Source organism: Bombyx mori, chromosome 28, assembly GCF_030269925.1.
Source record: "Bombyx mori chromosome 28, ASM3026992v2".
In the NCBI taxonomy this organism is placed as follows: domain Eukaryota; kingdom Metazoa; phylum Arthropoda; class Insecta; order Lepidoptera; family Bombycidae; genus Bombyx; species Bombyx mori.
Window position 1 is genome coordinate 10,416,545 of NC_085134.1, and position 13,325 is coordinate 10,429,869.

The 13,325-nt window shown below is 43.5% G+C and overlaps 1 protein-coding gene across 3 annotated transcripts; it reads right to left on the reverse strand.

The window, feature by feature from the left end:
* Positions 1 to 1,379: 1,379 nt before the first annotated feature.
* ie1 (integument esterase 1) lies at positions 1,380 to 12,906 on the reverse strand. 3 transcript variants are annotated; one of them, XR_009976922.1, is made up of 12 exons: positions 12,747 to 12,906; positions 11,819 to 11,970; positions 10,760 to 10,899; positions 9,833 to 9,975; positions 8,552 to 8,737; positions 7,927 to 8,117; positions 6,635 to 6,806; positions 6,088 to 6,304; positions 4,133 to 4,242; positions 3,251 to 3,383; positions 1,644 to 1,923; positions 1,380 to 1,566 (listed from the first exon to the last, which is right to left on the reverse strand). XR_009976922.1 is itself a non-coding variant. In NM_001114867.2 (11 exon segments), coding segments are annotated over 11 exon segments (1,686 nt in total). In that variant the 5' UTR covers positions 12,823 to 12,849; the 3' UTR covers positions 1,430 to 1,757.
* Positions 12,907 to 13,325: the final 419 nt, after the last annotated feature.

Sequence of the window (13,325 nt, forward strand, 5' to 3'; positions counted from 1 at the left end):
ACATGAGAACCCTCTCATCGTAGCCGCTGGAAATTACATACCCGACCCAGTAGACCGAATGGTAAACCGTCGACGTCGCCCAAAGCACGTCATTACGGATCCTCCTGATCCATTAACGGTGCTCTTAGGCACCACAAGCACCGGTCACCGTCCTCGTCGAACCCGTCGCTTGCGACGAAGGGCTCGACGAGCGAACTAACCCATAGACACAGCCCACTGAGTTTCTCGCCGGATCTTCTCAGTGGGTCGCGTTTCCGATCCGGTGGTAGATTCTGCGAAGCACTGCTCTTGCTAGGGTCAGTGTTAGCAACTCTCCGGTTGAGCCCCGCGAGCTCACCTACAAACGTTAGGGTGAAGCTGAAATAGCCTCTCAAGGCTATCAGCATAGGTAGGAAAAAAAAAAAAAAAAAAAAAAAACGTTAATAAACTCACCCTTTTAGAAATTTATCGACTTGCTTACGTCCTTTAATGAAACAATGACCTACAAATAAAAATTACAACAATGCGCTTCTTTTCGTAAAGTTTAAACATGGAGGTAGATGTTTATACATTTGAAATTTAAAACCAAATGCTTCTGTACATAAATACAATTTGCTATATCCTGTTATCAGGAGATAGAAATAAAATTTTCCAATGTCCAAAAATTATTATTGAACTTGCGGATTGAGAAAAAATGCTTAATTCTAGTGAAAGCAATTTTATGTTACTTCAGATTAATGAATATAGGTTAACTTGAGATACTTCACGTTGTGAATTTAGGGTTAATAGATAAAGTTTTCCTACCTGACCATCGATCGATAACAGGAATTAGGTACTACTTGGTGAGTACTAGATCCGAGCGTTTTTATAGCCCGAAATAATAGGAGCCACAAATTAGTTTGTGAAGTTAATTGATTAGTAGATACAATCCAACTACAATCTGAAGTTCGCAGCGCGCGTTCTGTAATTGTGTAAATTACCGGTAAATGCAATCTTTTCTTCATTTTCTTTCGTTTGTGCTTTCGGTTTGTTTTTTGGGGATGGATTGAGTTAGATGGGATTTGGGATGGAATCATCATAAAAATCTTCGCAGGTTAATCAGAACCGGTGTGAAAATACTAGGGCTCAGCCCACAGGAGAGGGGGGCTAACAACTGCTCGAATGCCTACAAGGAGGGTTGACTGTTCATAGCATGAGTCATTACTATGCAATGGACTCTTAGATTTTATATCTCAAGATATCTGTGGGTTTCAGTAACCGCTTTACATCAGGAGGGCCGTGTGCCCATTCTCCCGTTTAAGCAGTAAAAATAAAAATATAATTTAATTAAAGAAGAATGGAATGTAGATCAATTCATAATTTCTTAAAGATAAATACGAAATACTTCAATAAAACATTAATAATGATACAACTATGATTTATTTGGATAACATAACTACATACAAGGCATATAATGCAATCCCTCAACCGATTCTAATAATAAATACGTATCGTTCATGTCAACAGATAAAAAAGATTTGCGGGTGTTAAAATACGATAACAAAGGTTTATTTAATACAAAAAGGACGTTATTAAAATGTTATTAAGGCGCTGAAGTTTTAATTCAAAATCAAAACTTTCCGCAAAGAAATTAGTATTGTTATTAAAATGTTATTGTTATTAAGGCGCCGAAGTTTTAATTCAAAATCAAAACTTTCCGCAAAGAAATTAGTATTGTTATTAAAATGTTATTAAGGCGCCGCAGTTTTTATTCAAAATCAAAACTTTCCGCAAAGAAATTAGTATTGTATAGGATATAGCTCATCCCAGAGCTGGAATCTGTCTTCAGCGTAGTTTTTGCGGACAGTGAGTCTGTCTCCCACGTCCAGGTACTGCTGCTTGGCGGGGTCGTACTCCGGCCACCGGACCCCGATCTCCGGGGTGTCGCCGCAGTTGTTTGGATCGCTGATATACCAAATTCAATTTCATTTACTGGTGGTAGGACCACTTGTGAGTCTGCGCGGGTAGGTACCACCACCCTGCCTATTTCTGCCGTTTAGCAGTAATGCGTTTCGGTTTGAAGGGTGGGGCAGCCGTTGTAACTATACTGAGACTTTAGAACTTGTATCTCAAGGTGGGTGGCGCGTCTACGTTGTAGATGTCCATGGGCTACAATAACCACTTAACACCAGGTGGGCTGTGAGCTCGTCCCCCCATCCAAACAATAAAAAAAAAGCATTGTGTTAATATTGGATAAGGTCATACTTTTAATAGATCTCAGTAAGTTGGTATGAATTCACTGATACCTCAATGAGTGTTCTGACGGAACCACAGTCGAATGTTGTTTGGAAAATCTTGTGATGTATTGCAGCAATATACTTCTCTGATTACTGGTACTATAGTTATTTGTGATTCAAAGTAAGACGTAATATATTTTATTTTTCAATACTTTACAATTGGTAGATTGTCTTGCGTACTGTCTTCACTAATAACCTACTATGTTCTATGACTGCTCCGATGGAGCTACTGTTAATTATCGTCCACTGATACATTTTCTGTTTCAGACTCAATCATCATCATCAGCCTTTATCTGCCCACAGCTGGACGTAGGCCTTTTCCAATGCCTTCCACAGAAAGCGGTCCTCTGCCTTCCGCATCTAACGAATTCCCGCCGTGCGCACTAAGTGGTCGGTCCACCTGGTTGGAGAAAGCCCCACACTCCTGGTACCCATCCGTGGCCTCCATTCGAGGACTTTCCTCCCCCATCTGGCGTCGCTGGCTCGACAGGTGGGACCAGCCTATTGCCACTTTAGCCTGCTAACTTTGAGAGCTATGTCGTTGACTTTGATTCTCCGTCGAATTTCTTCGTTCCGGATTGTGTCCCTTAGAGAAACACCGAGCACAGCTCTCTCCATCGCCCGCTGTGCGACTCTTAATTTAGCCTCAATCGGGAGAAAGAAATAATTCGTGGCCGCAATAGATAGTGACTCCGATGACTACGTCGGAAATAGATGCCTCAATCTCTACATACCAGGTCCAAGATCCCGTGGCAAGCCCAAGTAACGCTGGTTGGATGTGGTAAAAGCGGATATGGAGGAGCATATCCTCACCCAGAAGGATGTCAAAGACCGGGCAAATTGGAGGAGTTTATGTAGGAAAGCGGACCCTTGCACTAGACCGGGAAAACGATAGGATGAAGAAGAAGAAGAAGCAATAGATAGAGTGTTGGTACCGACCCGGGCTCACAGGTCACCTACCCTACCACCAGTAAAAGCTTTTAGCTTGTACTTACCCGTGTCTAGCGAAGTTGTACCAGATGGCAGTCATCTCGTCAACGACGTGGGAGTCGGGGCTGTCCGTCTGTATGGTGGGGAACTGGTACGACTGAGTGAGCACGTAGATGGTGTCGTCGTGGTGAGCAGCTCCTGTGTATAGATAAATTTTTTTATTTCTTAGATGGGCGGACGTGCTCACAGCCCACCTGACGTTAAGTGGTTACTGGAGCCCATAGACATCTACGACGTAAATGCGTCACTCACCTTGAGATATAAGTTCTAAGGTCTCAAGTATAGTTACAACGGCTGCCCCACCCTTCAAATCGAAACGCATTACTGCTTCACGGCAGAAATAGGCAGGGTGGTGGTACCTACCCGCGCGGACTCATAAGAGGTCCTACCACCAGTAATTACGCAAATTATAATTTTGCGGGTTTGATTTTTATTACACGATGTTATTCCTTCACCGTGGAAGTCAACCGTGAACATTTGTTGAGTACGTATTTCATCAGGAAAATTGGTACCCGCCTGCGGGATTCGAACACCGGTGCATCGCTCAACAGGAATGCACCGGACGTCTTATCCTTTAGGCCACGACGACTTCATACATTATCTTAACTACATTACCGCTGTCTTCGTCGCGCTCCCCCACCTGATCTGATGGTTTTGTCTCCAGCTCTCACGTCGCAACTAAATTATACATCTTCAAGCCTGAATCCAAGACTTAAAGAGATAAGTTTCGAGCAGTTTTTTAAGTTTTTAATACTTTCGCTTCTGTTAGGATCCACGCTTCATAGCACGGAGTCTTTTGTTTTGTAGGAAAGATTAGGATTGTATCATAGTAGGAGTTTTTTTATGGCTTTGAAAGTGAAGTGAAGAATATAATTTATACAATGTACCAGCTGGTTTCCCGGTGCCAGGATCCACGTAATAGCTGTTATTGCCGATGTAGCTGAACACGTAATAGTACACTGGATACTCCGAGTGACGACTCATGAGCTTCACCATTCTGGAAAAAAACAAATAGTATGTGTTCGCTGTAATACGGCCGAACATCTTAGTAAGCAATAACGCCACACTGCGCGTTTATTTAAAGTTGCAGTTCATCAGTATCAACAGTCTTATAGTCGTCGTGGCCTAATGGATAAGACGTCTGGTGCATACGTATTGAGGCGATGCACCGATGTTCGAATCACAGGCGGGTACCAATTTTTCTAATGAAATACGCACTCAACAATTGTTCACGATTGACTTCCACGGTGAAGGAATAACATCGTGTAATAAAAATCAAACCCGCAAAATTATAATTTGCGTAATTACTGGTGGTAGGACCTCTTGTGAGTCCGCACGGGTAGGTACCACCACTCTGCCTATTTCTGCAGTGAAGCAGTAAAGCGTTTCGGTTTGAAGGATGGGGCAGCTGTTGTAACTATACTTGAGACCTTAGAACTTATATCTCAAGGTGGGTGGCGCATTTACGTCGTAGATGTCTATGGGCTCCAGTAACCACTTAACATCAGGTGGGCTGTGAGCTCGTCCACACATCTAAGCAATAAAAAAAGCAATAAAAAAAAAGAACATAGAACATTTGTAAGTGATTGTGTGTATTAAAGTGAGTTAGTAAAATCCAGACTTATCATTAGTGAACAACTACTGCGTCCCAGCTCTGTGCCCCCGCAGTATGAATGAAGTCTCAACATTACTAAACCTCACATTGCTAAAAAGCGAATTATGGGAGTGTCCCTATTGGGGGACCGAACTTTTTTTTTTTATGATTGAAGGATTACTGGTGGCCCGGAGGCCTTTCCAGTTTCACCAATACAGGTGGGCGAGCAAAGGCTCAGCCAGGAGGGGTGGGATTTGCTAACAGCTACCCGAGCGCCGCCGAAGGAGACCTAACAGCTCAAGAGCAGCTGCTTCGCGAATGAATCTACTACCGGATCGAAATCGCGACCCGCTGAGAAGATCCGGCGAGAAACTCAACGAGCTGATTCATGGGTTAGGTTGCACGGCGAACTCTTTGTCGAGTTCGACGAGTACGGTTACCGAGGTCCCTAAGTCTGCTCCTAGTGTTAGAGCTGAAGGCGTCTAATGCAAAGGTTATTGGATCTGATGGATCCGTAAGGACGTGTTTAGGGCGTCGACGGTGACTGGCTCTTGCGTCATCAGGATTCGGGGAGTAGTCAGCGGCGGCAACGATAAGGCGATTATCATGACGCATAGCCTTATCGAAGTACCGTTCCGACGCTGACTTCATGTATTTCTGGATAAATTCGAGGCCCGGGTCGTCGTGTAAGTCAACGTTCCTCACGAACCACGGAGCTCCGACGGCTAACCTGCAAAAGCGGGATTGTAGAGATTGGAGGGTGTCTATGTGTATGCGGGCCGCGTGAGCGAACACCACACTCGCATAAGTCATGACGGGCCTTATGCAAGTTTTGTAAAGTGTTACCTTGTTCCGAAGGGACATTTTACTCCGCTTACAGATCATGGGGTAGAGTCTACCGAGAATAAACGCGGCACGGTCACGGACTGATTTTATATGCGGGCGGAATGTCATCGATGCATCTAGGGTAACGCCCAGGTACTTGACCTTCCTAGCCCAGGGTATGGATTGACTAAAGAGAGTAATCGGGGGTGTGAGATTCCTCCTCCTAATACGGGAGGAAATCCGTGTGGAGCTTCCCCTCTGAAATAGCACCGCAGTACTTTTCGCTGGGTTGATGTCGATGGATTGTTCGGAATCACTGTCCTAGGGCTAGGGCTGCGCTCTGAAGCTTCTTCGCGATTAGGGACTTGTTTCTACTGGAATAGTAAACAGTCGTGTCAGCGGCGGGGGGGAGGGGGACCGCACCTGTGAACGCCGAACCCTATGATAGAGTCTCCGTAGAGTCTGCCGAGGGCGCGGGTGGAACGCTCGTCGTTCCGCAGCGGGCCGTCCCCGAGGTACTGCGCCCTCAGCTCCCTCACCGCGGCCGTCCGGTTCTCTTGCGGCAAGCTGAAGTATATGGGCGCTATGTTCTCCCAGTCGTTGTTTAATTCATCTAGCAGCGTCTCGTTCTGGAGTACCGCTAGTGTGATGGAAAGGATCCGTAAATAAATGACTACATTTCTACACACTAAATGACCTCTTGTGAGTCCACATGGGTAGGTACCACCACCCTGCCTATTTCTGCCGTGAAGCAGTAATGCGTTTCGGTTTGAAGGCAGCCGTTGTAACTATACTTGAGACCTTGGAACTTATATCTCAAGGTGGGTGGCGCATTTACGTTGTAGTTGTCTATGGGCTCCACTAACCACTTAACACCAGGTGGGCTGTGAGCTTGTGCACCCATCTAAGCAATAAAAAAAGTACTACTAATTGGACGCTTGTCGCTGACTAGTAGTATTAATAGACTCACGAGGAGCTTTCCAGAAGAACTCGTCCTTGGTTTGGCTGATGATGTGCGGCACGGTGTGCGCGCGGCCCGACCTGAGGACGCCCAGGGGCTGCTCCGACAAGAATCGCTCCTGGCCCGCATCCACCTCCACTACCGGCCACCACATACCCACCGGCCCGCCCGGCCCGGATTCCTGTAATCGTGTACCGTGACACCTCATTTCAGACAGCCCCGCGCCCCATCCTGCGTGAAGGCTGTGTCGAGTCATGCGCGTAGACTTAGCAACCTACGCCGCTACCTAGGGTTGTACGTTTCCATGAGCAACGGTAATAATAATAATAATAAATAAATATTTACTAACAACCGCGCCACGTTAGCTGGTCCCGTGATAAATTCGTAAAGAACTTGTGTTACAGGTACCAGATAACGGAAATAAGTGTAAGATTTTTATTAGACGCATACATATATTTAATAGACATCCATAACCCTGGAAAAGACATTTATATTTATCATACAAATATCTCCCCCTTGGCGGAATTCGAACCCGCGATCCCCTTGTGTAATGACCATGTCACTTACCACTACACCAGACGGCCGTTAAACAGTGACCGTTAGCCCGCTGCGTTTCTCGCCGGATCTTCCCAATGGGTCGCGTTTCTGATTCGGTGATAGATTTTGCGAAGCACCGTTGAGAACGTGAGCTCACCGACGTAGTAGGAATAGCCCCTTTACTACCAGCGAATGGGTAGGAATAAAAAAGGTGACCGCTAACGTACAATTTTAAAGTAAAATCTAATTGGGGGATTTTACTTTAAAATTCTTTTCCACGTTAATATAGTGCGTGCTTATCCATAGCGAGAAAAAACATTGATTTGTTAAGGTAAGTATTATAGTTTTAGCTCTAACTCTGCCATAGCCGGTCCCAAGCCCGGATGAGAAACGAGGAGGGTTGGCGTCGGTATGCCACCTACCGGGCCGTAAAAATATAACGCCAAGCAACGGGCGGCGGTCAACTACCTCGAACTAGGGCTTCAGTAGCCCAGAGGAACTAAATCGCCTCTGAAAACCTGTTGTCGAAGGACGCGGGAACCCACCACTAGCAATTTTCCCAAGAAAACCTTTACGTATGTATTCCGTAAAGGTCACGATTCTCAGCACTGAGGAACACGACGGACGGAGAAGGATAGTTTTAGCAATTTCTTAATTGAACTACCTCATATGTTTAAAAACTTATACGTTTGGTAGCTTAACGCTTCAAAATATGTTTGGAAAGCTCGATATCTCATGAACTAAAATTCTCACAAGCAACTTACGAAGAACTTTGGCAATGAATCTCCGATCTCCCTCCAATCTTTAGCCATGAGACAGTCCATGATGGCCTTGCTGGAGTTGGTAGGACAGTCGAGGATCTCGGCTTGACGAATGGCCAGATTCTTCTGCTCTGTCGGTAGCGGCTCCCTCGCGAACGGAGACCCGCTCATCGATATACCGCGGTGGAAGAGTCCTGCCGATTGCAAAAACAAGAGATATATGTAGAAATATTTTGCACCGGCCGATTTTTCGAAAGTCAAACTGGACTCTGAATTTTTGGTTTATTGATTGTATGACGGTTTCAGTCGCCACTCATTATCAGGTATTCCTCGTCGCTGTAACGCACCTATCATTCAGAACACAAACAAATCTGAAATAGCACCCAGCCAGAGATTGAGAAGTTTTGCAGCCGAAAGAGACCCTTTAGGAGTATAGAATGAACTACCGCCTAATATTTATAATAAAAATGTCTGAATGCAAGTTTCCGTCCAGCGATGCGAGATGTGTGCCGCTGTCGTTAGAGAAAAAGGTTTAAAATTATTTGGACGTTAATATGTCACTCCTCTCGCCAGGTATTTCCCTCCCATTTAATTTGATTGCCTTTCATCAATTATAGTTTCCCATTACCTTTAGACATAGGCGATATCATGTGAAGCATCACACTGATAGAGCCAGCACTGCACCCGGCAATGGTGACTAAGTCAGGATCTCCTCCAAAAGCTCTGATGTTCCTCTGCACCCAGCGCAGGGCGGCTACTTGGTCCTTCATCCCATTGTTACCAGGAGCCAGGGAGTCGCCTGTGCTTATAAAACCTGGAAAGGATGACAAAGTTTTGAATTTTTTTTCTTATTGTAGTGTCTCCGATATCAAATTTTGATCAGCCGTGGATTATTATTCACTAAAACTAATATCTGAGAAACAGGCAATCAAAGTTCTATCTCCTCCATTTATTTCCTCAAAACCAACTTATATTTTTATAGCGCACGCGAGCAATGACGTTATTACTGAGAAAATTTGCCAACACTAGCCCTAGCAAGGGCAGTGCTTCGCAGTATTTAGCACCGAATCGGAATCGCGATCCACTGAGAAGATACGGCGAGAAACTCAGTGGTTCGTGTCTACAAGAATTCTCATAAGTGTGCTCTGAATCTAACAATTAATTTTTTTCTTAAATCTTATTTTTGAAGTTTTTCAATATTTATTTTCATTGATGGTAGGATAATGACGGTCGTAACGTCATCAATACACTACATATTTTGTTCTCGATCGACTGTACATTGTCCATTCTCCCAGTAACATTTTTTTATTAATAATATGAGTTTTTAAATTCAGCACTAATGTTTTTTTAATGTAATATATTCTTCTTTTGTCCACTTTATCCCACTAGGTGGGGTCGGCACAGCGAATTTGTCTATTCCATTCTCTTCTATCAGCCGTCATCTCAACACTCACTCCTCTCTCTCTCATATCGTCATTCACACACTCCATCCATGACTTCTTCTGTCGTCCTCTTCCTCCTCTATCTTGCACTACCATTTCCATACATCTCCTAGTCACATAAAATATAATATATTGTAGACATTAACATATTTTGTCCCGTTCGGTGTCGAGACCCTTGGTCCGTGGCGTCCGTGGGGTCATAGCGCTATAAGGCTTTTTAAGGAAATAGCATAAAGTTAGTCGACACCACAGAAGACCTGACAGCTACCTTGGACAAAGAATTAGTCTAGCTATTCAGAGGAGAAACGCTGCTAGTGTCTTCGAAACCTTGCCTAAAGGGACTCCTTTTAAAATTATATTATTTTAGTTATTAAATTATTATTTATTAATATTAATATTATACAGTATGTTGTTGTAGAAAAAATATGTATAGAAATGATATTATATGAATTATTGAGCACACCGACCTAAAGAGCCGAGCCTGTAGTTGATGGTGACGAGCACCAGATCTCTGTCCAGCAAGTAGTGAGGTCCGGCCAGGTCGCTCCTGCCCGTCATGGAGTAGAACGCTCCGGCGTGAATGTAAAATATCACAGGGAGAGGCTTCGAGCTGAACAAAAATACATTTATTAATACGCTTTTATTAGTTTCAGACGTATGTGTGTAACGGAATCTTTGACATGATTTTGACCCCCTTCAAAACGTCGGATTAACTCGAAATTTGGTATACTTATTAAGGACCGATGACAATTCAATATTAAAAAGTTGAAAAAAAATTGAAATTCAACTAAAAAGTGAAAAATAAATAATAGTTTAAAAAAACTAACACAATACGTTTTTATAGAAAATCGAATTAAAAAATAGAAAATAAATTTTAATTAAAATAGTGTAAGAAAAAATGTTTTTATTGTAAAAAAAGCGTCGGGTGCATGGTATCAGTAGTTATAAATATTTTATGAACAGATATGAGCAGAAGAGTTATTTTGATAATATCCTGAAAAGCATCCCACGCGTTTTTTTACAATAAAATCACTTTTTCTTACACTATTTTTAATTCAAATTTATTTTCTATTTTTTAGTTCGATTTTCTATAAAAACGTATTTTGTTAGTTTTTTTAAACGATTATTTATTTTATTTCTAAGATTTAATGTAAGTTTCTGAGAGTCGACGCCGCGACGGCGCTAACAAAGTGAATCGGTTGATTCGGGACGGCACTCCGTATATGCGGTTCAAACCGTCTGGAATATTTTTTATTTTTATTTATTTTTTATTGCTTAACGAACTCACAGCCCACCTGGTGTTAAGTGGTTACTGGAGCCCATAGACATCTACATCTATCCTTTAGGCCACGACGACCTAATATCAACAACAATTAAAATGTCTTTAAACTCACACATTGTTACTAGGAGTATACACGTTGATTCTCAGGCAGTCTTCGTCGACGTAGTAAGTGGGAGGGACGGGCAGAGGGCAGGCCGGGCCCTCTTTGCTCGCGTCAACGCGTTCTTTGTATTGCCGAATTAGTTTTGGGGGCTGTTAATGAATTTGACGAGTTAGTCGCAAAGAACTTGTGTGTATTAACGTTACTCTTCCACCATCGTTCAGTGTCGAAGAGGAAGCTTTAATATAAGGATGACATTTAACAGGAATTAACGCCCACTTACTGGTGGTAGGACGTCTTGTGAGTCCGCGCGGGTAAGTACCACCGTGCATTGACTCATGTTACACACAGTCAGTCGACGACCCGTCGGTCGGGCGTCCTCGGGGTGGCGCCGCCTGTCTGGTTGTAGTGTTGACCGCGGGTGCCCCCCTACTCTGACCGGGTTCTGACCCCGAACGGAGATCGAACGTCGGGTGTAAGAGTGCAGGGGAGTCGTTTAGTGGGTGGGCCCTAAAAATTCTTGGGCCCGCGGTCTGCTCTCAACACCTGCATATCGTTGAGTCCCACATACCCCGTGCGCCCCCTAGGCGCGGGGACCTCGTAGAAGGCTCGGCCCCGGCCCGAAAGAAAAAAAAAGTACACACAGTCTATTGCCGAGACAGAGGAAGAATGTTCTGTGAGTAAGAGTGTGTCCTTATAGAAATATAATTTGCGTAAGTTTTGCGTGGGAGTGCGTGTTGTGAACAAGACGACCCTGCCTAAATGTCCCGCGATCCGTGCAGTCCAATTGAAGGGTAGCGTATGGGTCACTCTAATGCATTTGAAACTCCGACCTTATTCACAGTGTAAGGGTCAGTTCAGTGAACGCCAGCACGCGCGTTGCGGTGGCTATGGAGGCGGGTGCCTTACTCCAGAACCTTCAACTGAGGAAAATCTGATTTCCCACGTAATAGTTGCATCTTATCATATTGCCTATCGAAATCATCATTATGATGTGTAACGTTTCAGCCCTGTCTCTTAAATTAAATGTTTAATGTATTTAAAAAAAAGAAGAATGACAATTGTTATGACCTGGAATCGTAGTTTCCCGACCGGTGGTTCAGCGTATCTTATGCCCCTATAGGCCTGGAACTGCTTTCCGCGACGTGTCTCCATCCATGAGCCCAAGAATGAGCCAGATTGTGAACGGGTCACTGGGCCATCGGGCTCTGCTGGTCTTTTTTCTGGCGAATTCAGTTAGGGTTTTAATCTTTTTTTTTATGATTGAAAGATTACTAGTGGCCCGGAGGCCTTTCCAGTTTCACCAGGACAGGTGGGCGAGCAAAGGCTCAGCCAGGAGGCGTGGGATTTGCTAATAACTGCCCGAGCGCCTCCGAAGGAGACCTAACAATTCAAAAGCAATTGCTTCGCGAATGAATCTACTACCGGATCGGAATCGCGACCCACTGAGAAGATCCGGCGAGAGACTCAGCGGGCTGATGCATGGGCTAGGGGTTTTAATCTTTATCACAATACAAGATTAAAATTACAAATACCAAATAGTAAATTCCGAGTCAGACCGGCCACCGGACTTCTTCTTTTTCGTCGTATCCGACAATGAGTGGGGCCGGCACAGACTCTTATCCTGCTGCATAGGGACTTGGTATGAGTTTTACGACCGACTGTCTGCCTGACGTCAACCCTCCTTAGGTTTTATCTCCAGTAGTATATCCATTACAAACTACCATACAGATAGACTATTTCTTTTCTTCTTCTAGTGTATAATACTTAATCCGTTTTTCGTTAAATAATTTGCGTTTTATTATTATAAACATTTACATTAAAATTTAGATTTTCAATTTCGTATTTGATAATCGGACCAGCAACCGAATCGAAGTTATAAATATACAACTTCTCAGAGACCTCAGCACATCTGTAGACCCCGCTGACCACTTAAACCCGTTTTATTATTTAAAATATACGTTCACGTTATTAAAAACATAATTAATTAAAGTCCAACCTGTTTGTTTCTTATTGTTCTTATGAGCATCAGCATAATACACAATGGCACAAATAAATATTAATTTCAACAACATTTTCCTCAAGCACGTAAAACGCACTGCAATAACACAGAGCGCGCGATGTTTATATACACGTGCTGCATCTAGACAACTGGATGTCAGACGCACACACACACATTCTGCTCAACTCATTGTGGTTCAGTATAGATTTTAAATTTTTCCCTAAGCCTTGAACTTGAATAGCCTCTTTCGTTGTGAAGAAAATGTAACTGTGCTAGACAAATCAGTTTTCTCGACACATGGTTCAGCAGAGACTTGTATCTGAACTGGAGAAACAAACTAAATTCAATGGAACCCATTGAAGACACGGACTTGCGCGTTCACTGCGAAGAAGGTCCCCTTCCAACGAGTATTCCTACATCCTTTTCACAGTTTCGGATTCTTTTATGTTTCGGATTGACATTTCGAGCGGTATTGAAGTCATTTGGAAGTTAAAAAAAATAACTTTTAGAGCTTTTAGCGTGGATTATTGCTTAGACCTCTGGTCCGGGGCTGCTAAATACCAGCTACTTTCATTT

Coding starts and splice junctions, on each gene's coding strand:
- ie1 (XM_021346753.3), bottom strand. CDS start 11,087: ATGAGTCAATGCACGGTGGTACTTACCCGCGCGGACTCACAAGACGTC. Junction 4,243..6,087: donor ATAGGGTTCGGCGTTCACAG/GTGCGGTCCCCC, acceptor GTTTTTTTCCAG/AATGGTGAAGCTCATGAGTC. Junction 3,384..4,132: donor TGGCACCGGGAAACCAGCTG/GTACATTGTATA, acceptor ATCTATACACAG/GAGCTGCTCACCACGACGAC.